Source organism: Tachysurus vachellii, chromosome 21 (genome assembly GCF_030014155.1).
Source record: "Tachysurus vachellii isolate PV-2020 chromosome 21, HZAU_Pvac_v1, whole genome shotgun sequence".
In the NCBI taxonomy this organism is placed as follows: Eukaryota; Metazoa; Chordata; class Actinopteri; order Siluriformes; family Bagridae; genus Tachysurus; species Tachysurus vachellii.
In genome coordinates, this window is record NC_083480.1 from 66,807 (window position 1) to 77,167 (window position 10,361).

Sequence of the window (10,361 nt, forward strand, 5' to 3'; positions counted from 1 at the left end):
TTTTCTTTTCACACTGCATTTACATTTATGGCATTTGGCAGATGCCCTTTGAGGCCTTTGAGATTTAAACCCAGGGACCTCAAGAAAATAAATAATGGTAATGTCTAATGGTAATTATCTTAATTCTTTAATCAACACTGAGGGGATAATGTTTATTGCACTGTTGATCCTAACTATAAATATTGTTACTCACAGGGTTGTTCGATAAACGTATAACCTCTGATTGGATGTTTGAGGGACTCCACTTTGAAGTTGCCAAATTACCCATCATTTGGGTCCTTAGATCAGTAATAACGGAATAAAGTTCCCAGTTCTGTAGAAAAACAAATGTGCATTTTACAGACAAATATGTACATTTTCAGCCAAACTCTAAATGATGAATGGTCAAAACTCGTACATGCATGAATAGAAATTGTAAAAAATTTAACTGACCCAAGTCTGGCCCACAGAAAACTTTAATTTTCCTTGCCGAAAGAAGAGGACAGAGTCACTGGTTTCACTCACTCCAACTTCACTAATAGCTCTGTAGCGGACCCAGTATTGGTTTGCAGACTTAACGTCGGTCAATGTAAAGTTCTCCTGAACATCTGGAGTATCTGTGACTTCCCATTTTTCCACATCAGCTTCTGAATCAGAGACATGTGGTGTTCTGTACTCCACTCTAAACCGCTCTGTTGATCCAGTTGGGGACTTCTGCAGCTTCAGGATTATATTTTTGTCCTGAATGCTTACCTTGGGTGCAGGGGGTTTGGACACAGGTTGAAATGCACTGTCCACCAGTTTCCCTTTTTTATAAAGACGGATAGAAATTCCAGGATTGGAGGGATCGGGGACTGACACAATGACAAACCTAATTTGTGCTTCATCTTTATTAGCTTGGAAGAAACTCCTGAAGAGAAAAAAGCTGTGTTTCATCTTCTCATTTAATTCAGGACGTTGGAACCACAATTGCTCAGCTGGCTCTGGAACTGTTATCAGGTTTTCAAACTCATCTACTTTTAAAAATTTAGTTAGAATTGACAAATTTGGGTCTTCATATTTCAGAGAAGTGAAGCAGAGGCACACCACATTATCAACACTGGGATCTATGAGAATGCTGCTCATCAGGGCTGAGTATTTTAGAACAGGGACACCGCTCAGTTGTTGGGTATAGAGATTAAGCAGATGTAATTCACTCTGATTGTTCTCAAGCCACTGATTAAGCTTCTCAGCTCTAAACGGAGACTTCTGATGGATGGCTATGATTTCTGTTAAGGCCTTCTCCTGCACCTTTCCACCCCGAATAGCAGGAATGAGCCTACGCAGCGATTTAAGAAACATCATCTTGTAGATTCCTAGAAAATCCTGAAATGTCTTCAGCCTTCGTCTCACATCCGGGAAATTGTTTATAGTCGTGTTTGTAATTAGATCATTGCATTGAATCTCTGCATTTCCCAGGTCCTCCAGTAAGGATTCTGTTTTAGTGATCAGCATCCTGGAAATTTCTCTGTCTAGGGTAGCTGCTTTTTTACTCAAATGTACAAGGGGATAAAGCCAAACCTTCACTGGTACTGCATCATTTTCCCTCTTCCTCAGCAGAGATGGCAGCTCCTTGTACAGCTGCAGGGCCTCTAAGTATGTTGTGGGGTTTTGCTCAAGTTCATAGTCACCATAAAAGGTACAGCTGATCTTGTCAGACATTTTTTTTTCACCATCACTCATTTTTAGGCCTCCAACTCCCTCAATATCAATAAAAGGAATATTTTTGACCATTATATTTAAGGTTCCCTCAATTTCTTCTTTGTCTTCATTCTCATTGGCTATTAGATCAAACACCATGAAAGCCTGAGCTCCATACAGTACAGCAGTAACAACATGTGTGGCAGTTTGTTCTTCGAGTATGTTGTGGAAGGTGATATTTCGGTCCATCGTAAACTCTTCATATCTTGTTGTTTGGCTGTACTGCAGAGAAACTCGGCTCTGACGTGCTGAGGATTTGTTATCACGTAAGAACCTGGCTGAGCCTCCAACATCCACTAAACCACCCAAAATGCTAGCTGAAAGAGAGGTGCTCACATCTAAAAGTTTTGCTTTCTCACTGAGAGAGTCAGAAGAAGTGAACTTTAGATCTGTCTTGGGCTGACGAGAGGAAACCACACCCTTCTTTATTGTTTCGTTATCCCATAGAGAAATACCTGAAATGCGTAAGAGATTGCAAATGATACTTCTGTCACTGTAATACTTGTTTCAGTGAATACACAAATGTACAACTTCAGATGTAAAATAAAATATTGAAGACATGTGACCTTATTACACACCTGCTTATTAAACCAGCATAAATAAAAATAACTAATCATTGGCTTTATGGGGATAAATGAAAAAAGTACAGTTTAAATCCCATGAATACCAACATTACAACAGTACATCAATATATAACATTATTTTCTGTTTATATTTAAAAAATTAAATCCTGATTATTTTAATAATCATTTTAAAGGTACAATCTACTGTTAAACAATCTTGTCATTCATCTAATCAATCCTGAACTAATTTATCTAGCTTTCAAACAGCTATACACCAAAGAATTTTTTTATGATTATGGAATACATTCATTAAGAAAATCAGTATAACTAAATCACCAAACAGTGTCAGGAAAGGCTTTGACAATTCCCTTCCTGGACACTAGGGAACATTCTGGCAGGCTTTGTCTTATGCCATGTGCTTTTGCTTTTGTTTTTGCAAACCTGTCCCTTGTGTTTCAGTAATTACATTCCCTATTTATTTAATCCTGTGGTCTTGCGTTTGGTTTTTGCTGGTTTTGTCTTTGTGTCTGTTTGGTTTTCTGTGATTTGTTTTGTTCTGGTTTTGTGACTTGGTGTTTTTAATTATTTCCATGTTCTTAGTGTTGCCAGCCTTTTGATATTTAATAAATAAACCCCCCTTTTATGTTATGCCTGCACAAGGGTCTGAATTTTTATCCCTGAAAACATCCCTTTCTCTGACAGCTCATGCCTAGCTCATTGATATTAATCAATAGAATCTTACTTAAGTTTGAAAAAACAAAAATAATGATAAAAATGTAATGATGTGCCTTAATAAGAATATATGATTGAAATATCTGGCATAGTTAGAGGTTTCCAATAATTAATTAATTAATTACATTAATATGTCTAAAGAACAGTATTGATCATTGATGATCAGTAACTATGCTCACACAGGCAATCCTTTTTTTTTTTTTTTACCAATGAATTGGGCTATTTTAATATGTTTTAATGTTGAAACTTAACATTTACACATTAAGATGCAGTCAATGAGGTTGCAATTATGTAGCAGTACAGCAACACTTGTATATGGTTTAAAATTGTGCCATTTTTACCTGGAATGATAGAATCACTGCGGCAGTCATACATCATTCCAGGGTGCATAGCCCGTCCTAGTGCTGCCATTTCAATGACTGTGGCCTCCATAGCTGGTAAAAATAAAAGAAAAATACATTGTTATAATTTGCACTGCTAAAGGTTTCATACCAAGATCAATCGCATAATGATACTATTATTACCAGTTATAACATAAATAGCTAGAGTTGGCTCACCTGGTGTATTGCGTCTCACAATAAAATTGGCTCAGTAAAGGTGACTGTAAAAGCTTTTGGTTTTAGTCTCAGACTCCAAATAAACTCCTGAATTTTATCTGTAGATTGTCAGATATTTATAGCCTGCTCGATCACCTGAGGAATTCTCTACTAATTAAAGCAAATAATCGTGGAAGCTGATCCACCCTCTTCTCTCAGACTTTTCACATGCTTTACAATTAGGGTTTTAATTACAATAATAATATAATATACTGGTGGAATTATTCAGTAGTAGTACATAGTCAAATAAAGTCTTTTATGTTTGTGGAAACAAAATAGTCTTTATTTGACTGACTCTTATTTGACTATGATAATTACTGTATGTTTTAATTAGTTTTGAAAGAGTTATCTAGGTCTAGGGAATCAAAATGTTCTCACAATGTCTATGTATTCATAAAGGCTGTTATAATTATGATGCCTATCTAATCCATAATTGTTTGTTGTATTGTTGTTGTATTGTATGTTTTGATGTACTATGTGATGTTGAAAAATGACAAAGTGAAAAGCAATTCTTGTGAGTACAACTAATATGTAGTGAAGAGTTTCTTGTTCTGATACAGATGATAATTCTGAGTCTGGCAGAGTTTAAAACTTATGGTATTTTTCCTAAGTTTACTAAAGACTGTAGATCTATTTTAATGAAAGAAAGTATCTCCAATGCTATAGGCTTTGTGGAAGTTTTAATATGATTAGCACTGGCACATTGCATAAGATCAATGAAGTTTTTTAGACTCTCGTCTTTTAGAAACTCTGTCTGGCCATAGGTATGACAGATATTTATAGATATTTAATCTCAATTCATCATACATGCATTCTGCAAAAATACAGATGCTTGGGAAAGCACTTGATTAGCGTCATCTATTAACAAAATATTAAGTAAATGACAGACGCGACATAGAGCTCCAAGGAACTCTACATTTGAATAATGAGTTTTGTTTGAAACGCTTGCTCTTTTTTTTTATTTTTTTTATAATTTTAGTCATTTTAAAATATCTGTATTTGTAACACTAGCCCCTTTCAAAACATTAGTACAGACGTATTCAACTAAAATATAAAGAGGTCCAGTAAGAGAAAATTTCTTGAAGCAAAGGTCAGGAAGATCATAATGTCTCACTAGTTAGTGTGATATATATTTAAGTAGCCTAGTAGTTGTATCAACATCTGCAAGCAATCAATACCTGACTGTCAAATCAAATAAATTCAGTACAATTCAAAAACTTTTTGACAATATTTATTGTCACGTAACATAGAACTGAACATATGTATGATTGTAGATATGTATAACGTTCTCTCATTAAATAAATAAAAGTAGGACTACATTTCAAAATAAGAGAAAATAAATAAAATGTGAAAACGGTGTGTTTAAATAAAGTACTTAACTTTCTCTTTTATGTCTCAGTGAGAGAACTGAGCTCTAGCTTGGCTTGGGTTAGGGTTAAACCTGGGCTTGAATGGAGTCAGGGCCGCTCTCATACACACGTGGAGGTGCTCATTAGTGACCCTGGAACCATATTTAGATTTGATTATGTACATTGTAGAGAAAGCTGCCTCACAGTTGTATGTAGAGCCAAACATGGTCAGAATGTATAGGGCTACTTCCCTCAGACCTGGGAAAGCTGTCTCAGGGACGCTGTCTTCAGATTTGAGTGGAAATGTTTGTTCAAAACCTGTATGTTTTGTCTCATAATGGCGTTTCACATTGTCACTTTTAATAAGTGACAGTTTCTGGCACTTATTAACGCTGTACACTTTTCTTTTTTTGGAGAGCGCCATTTGTTATTTATTCTCCCTTTCTCCGTCTCACTCGTCTGTTTCTCTCCCTTTCTCCGTCTCACTCGTCTGTTTCTCTCCCTTTGTTTTCTACATGTATCGCTATCTTTCTTTCATGTGTAACTTTACTCTAATTCTCTCTCATCTGTCTTGCACTGTTGAGTCAGTGTTTACTTCAGTAATGCACAGATTTGATTGGCTGAGTGGTGTCACGTGGGATGACTTAACTCGCATGCAATTGGTCTGTGCGTTTCCACTAACACTACCGTAAAGATTGCAAAAGCTGCGCCGGTTAAAATAGAAGCGTCCCGTCAAGTTTTAAAGCATAACCTTTTGTTTTGGCTCTAGGTCTTCTTCTTGGCACGAGGACTTCCGGCATTCTGGGGCAGTCTATCGAAGGGGGGTCAAATGTTCGGTGCAGGAAATACAAAACCTGTAGAGGGCAGTCGTGTTTCATGTAGGCTGACGAGTCGACATGTGTTATTTTCTTTTGCCGGTTACATAAAAAGTCACATACAGATGTGGCCTTTTAAAAAGCCCGCCTCGGAGATAAGAGTGCCACGCAGACTCCCGGCAATTTGCGAGACTCTAACGAAGGGGGGTCAAATTGTTCAGCGCAGGAAATACAAAACCTGTAGAGGGCAGTCGTGTTTCATGTAGGCTGACGAGTCGACAATATGTGTTATTTTCTTTTGCCGGTTACCTAAACAGTCACATCTGCGACTATCTCCGCTGTCACGGCTGGCTTTGTGGTACCGCTCGATGTGTAGGTGTGTTACGGAAAAAATGCTTCTGTTGGTTTGTTGATGGTAAACATCATTGTTGATGGGGTTATTAGCGATAGTTTATCAGTATTGCAGCAAATAGTTTGTTTTGTATTTCCAAATCGCTTTTAAATCTGAGTAAAGAGTGTTATTTGGTGTAATTAGTGGTTTGTTTTTTATATATTATGGTGTAGTAGAGGATATGGCAAACAGCTCATCCTGAATGAAGCAGTGAAATTTCACTATTCTTATTACCAGAGTTGTCATATAATATATAATATAAAACTCTTCTTTTAAATTCTCTCTGAGGGCTAAAACCCCTAAAGATGAAATCCTAGAACCGCCCCTGCCCTACACTCGTAACATATTCATTTATTAAAAAAAAAAAATGGCATCACCCTCATGTCCATGTGTACACGTAAAATAAAATATGAATTATTAAAAAAATAATTATGCATTATTTATAAAAAATAAAATATGCATTATTTATGTCTCCCTACAGTCTTTATTTTAGCTGCTTCATAACATTTAGCCATGATAGACCACTGACACAACCCCCAATACAGGGATTCAAAAGAAAACCGTTTTTTCCTGTTTTCACCATGTTGTGGGGTGATTGCAGTTACTGTTTAAATGCTATTTACTGCATAACTTATAAACATTCATCTGAAATACCCTATAACTTATACCCTATGGGTCGATATTGCATAACTTAATTTGACATATGTTGATATAACCAACTTAAATTTACAGCAATAAGTGGAAAGTTTTACGTAATCAAAAAATGGTTAATACAAAGCACAAGCTTTTTCTTGCAGTTACTTTGTTTAAATGCTATTTACTGCATAACTTAAAGGGTATTTCAGATTAATGTTTATAACTTATAAAAAATGGGTCCAGAGCCGATCCTGACCTCCCTGGGGCCCTAAGCAAAATTCTGCTAAGGGGCCCTCCTACCTGACCCGTGAGCCATGTAAACCATTTGTCACACATTCACACTTGACAGCATCTCCTCTACTAACAAATTTCAGCATAGCACCTGTAAGGTTTAGATAACTACTATTATTCACTTTATAAGCTGCATTAGGCCCCACTTAAACTGCCTCCCTCAGATTCCTCTTTATCCATTTTCAAATATAAAATACTATTTATAATATGACTTGGCTCTTGCAATATTCAACTAGTGAATATTCAATAGCAGATATCAGCAATTACGTTTTTACTAGTGTAAAATGTAATTCCTGATAAAACAAATATGGTTACTACTAGAAATCACACTCTTAATATTTACATTTTAAGTATTGAAAACTGAATTGATATCAAAAATCCATATCATGTGAATGTATAAAAGCTAAAATGCTTGCCATACAGTATCACTGTGTTTTATAGTATGCATTAGAGCAATACTTGATCCCTGATGGTTATTATTTACTGAGGAATGTGCATTCATATAGACCTGGCATTATGCCCATTCCAATGTAAATCCTTTGGTTTCCATATTGCATTAACGTTGTTGTAACCTTGAGAGACTATAGGGGTGCTGAGCTCCTTTTCAGGGGTGCTGAAGCTAAGGTTATGATCAAAAGGCACACGGAGGCGTGTCATTTTAAATGTCTTCTTTATTATTATTATTATTATTATTATTATTATTATTGGGCTTTTATCTTTTTAATAAATGACAAATTCCTTTCACAAGATCATTATGGACTGTCCCTAGTCTCTCACCTGATTCTGTCTTTTTTCTTTTTTCATGTCCGTAGCACACTGGCAAGCCACACACACACACACACACACACACACACACACACACACACACACACAGAGAGAGAGAGACAGAGAGAGACAGAGAGAGAGAGAGAGAGAGAGAGTAATGTTAGGAGTTCAGGAGTTCAGAATCCTCTGTGTGTGAGGAATGAATAAATACAGCAAAGTGAGTGAGTGTTTTCACACGTACTGGTGATATACAATGATATGTAGTTTATTTTCACTCTGGTCCAAACACCAGGGCTTCCATGTTTCCAAAAGACGCACGTGACGTCATGTTTACATGACTCCCGATTGTTAAAATGAGTATCAAATTAACGATAAACTTTACCAACAGAGACACACGTACACACTACACAGGTACGCAGTTTATTTGTCGCGCTGCTGTTTTTGTTTCATGCTCTAGTAGTTAATAAACAGAACTGCATGCGTCTTGCGGAAGAACATTGTAACCGGCACTACTTCTCTCCGTTTATGACTATGGACGAGTCACTCAGGTCCTGTGCTACTCCACAGCGGCGGCGACTCGCTGGACTAAAATATTAATAAAAATTTTAGGGGTGCTGAGCTCCTTTTTAGCCTCGCCCATGTTACACAGTAAACATTGACACACGCTGTAAAACGAGGCAGGGGGGCGGGGCCTTGTGTAATTTGCGGGGCCCTACGCAACTTACGTATAGGGCCGATAGGCTCTGAATGAGTCGATATTGCATAATTTAACCCTCCTGCAGACCTCGTCTGAATTCCTATACAAATTAGGAGCGCTGAGTCAACTTGACCTTGTCTGTTTTGACTGCTTATAAAAAATGAAGTATATATGATAGCCTTTTTTTTCACCTTTTTTGTCTAACTTGTTTACAACATATTAACATATATTTTGCGAAAGATTTTTTAATATTTGATATAATAAACCTCATTAATATGCAAAAATTCCTCATTTTCTAGTAAAAAAAAGAAATTTTGAATTATTTTCACTCTAGAGGCACAAAAGTTAATGCACAATTACAGGCTGGTATATTTCAAAGCCAGGAGATTGTTTTGAAACCATTTAGACCATTTTTAATGTCAGTAAATAAAGAAATAATAATAATAATAATAATAATAATAATAATAATAATAATAATAATAATAATAATTTTCCCTTATGAGAAAAAATGAACACAAACTATATTAGAACTAAATATATATATTTTTAATAATAATAATTCATTCATTCATCTTCTACCGCTTATCCGAACTACCACGGGTCACGGGGAGCCTGTGCCTATCTCAGGCGTCATTGGGCATCAAGGCAGGATACACCCTGGACGGAGTGCCAACCCATCGCAGGGCACACACACACACACTCTCATTCACTCACGCAATCACACACTAGGGACAATTTTCCAGAGATGCCAATCAACCTACCATGCATGTCTTTGGACCGGGGGAGGAAACCGGAGTACCCGGAGGAAACCCCCGAGGCACGGGGAGAACATGCAAACTCCACACACACAAGGTGGAGGCGGGAATCGAACCCCGACCCTGGAGGTGTGAGGCGAACGTGCTAACCACTAAGCCACCGTGCCCCCCTAATAATAATAATAATAATAATAATAATAATAATAATAATAATAATAATAATAACAAATTGAATAACATGGTTTAGGCTTGTTAAGTACAAATTTACAGAACATCAATCAATACAGAACACAGCAGTGTCTTAATGAAATTAAAATGAGCCAGTATTTGTGCACCTGTAAATGTACAAAACGAATGCAGTACAGAAAGCAATGCAAATAAAGGATTTTAGAGATATTTCTATAAATATCTCTAAAATAAATGATTAAAGTAACTTAATAAAATCTCTTAATGTCACTTGTGTTATGTTACGCCTAACTTGAACTGTGATTTCCTTTATATTTTACATTGCTATTATTTGAGTAAATGTACGCAACATATAATAATAATAAGAATGTTTCATATGTCTTTATAATTATATTTTATTGTGCATGTTTTCTCACAATTCTGATGTAATGTGAAGTAAAATAAAAAATCTATTTTTTTAAATGTAAATTAATAATATAAACATATTATATAATCTTAAAAAACCTTTGAGTGCTTAAGAGAAACAGGGTTCTTATGTGCCACCTGGTGGATATTCTGTGAAGCGAAACACATTAAGGTGATTGCTAAGATAGTCCCCCCGAACAGAAGTGCCGCAAGCCACGGCAAACTGCGGCAAGAATTGCAGAATGCCGCGGCAAAAGACGTTCGTTCTTAAAGGCCACATCTGTATGTGTAACTCTATGTTCATCTCTCTCCTGGAAATAAGTGTTAACTACATCCATTTCCATCTGCTTAGCAAAGTAAACCTGTCCATCACCTCCTCATCACCTCTGTTCTCCTCACCAACATGTCTGTTGAAGTCTGCTCCAATCACTACTCTCTCCCATCTGGTAATACTCTCCATC

The 10,361-nt window shown here is 36.4% G+C and overlaps 1 protein-coding gene across 1 annotated transcript; it reads right to left on the bottom strand.

Annotated features, from left to right (window-relative positions):
• Positions 1 to 423: 423 nt before the first annotated feature.
• Positions 424 to 3,446, bottom strand: LOC132837620 (cytolytic toxin-alpha-like). Its single transcript, XM_060857384.1, has 2 exons — positions 3,356 to 3,446; positions 424 to 2,174 (listed from the first exon to the last, which is right to left on the bottom strand). Exons 1-2 carry the CDS (start codon positions 3,444 to 3,446, stop codon positions 424 to 426), a joined length of 1,842 nt encoding a protein of 613 aa, XP_060713367.1.
• Positions 3,447 to 10,361: the final 6,915 nt, after the last annotated feature.

Coding starts and splice junctions, on each gene's coding strand:
- LOC132837620 (XM_060857384.1), bottom strand. CDS start 3,446: ATGGAGGCCACAGTCATTGAAATGGCAGCACTAGGACGGGCTATGCAC. Junction 2,175..3,355: donor CAGTGATTCTATCATTCCAG/GTAAAAATGGCA, acceptor TACGCATTTCAG/GTATTTCTCTATGGGATAAC.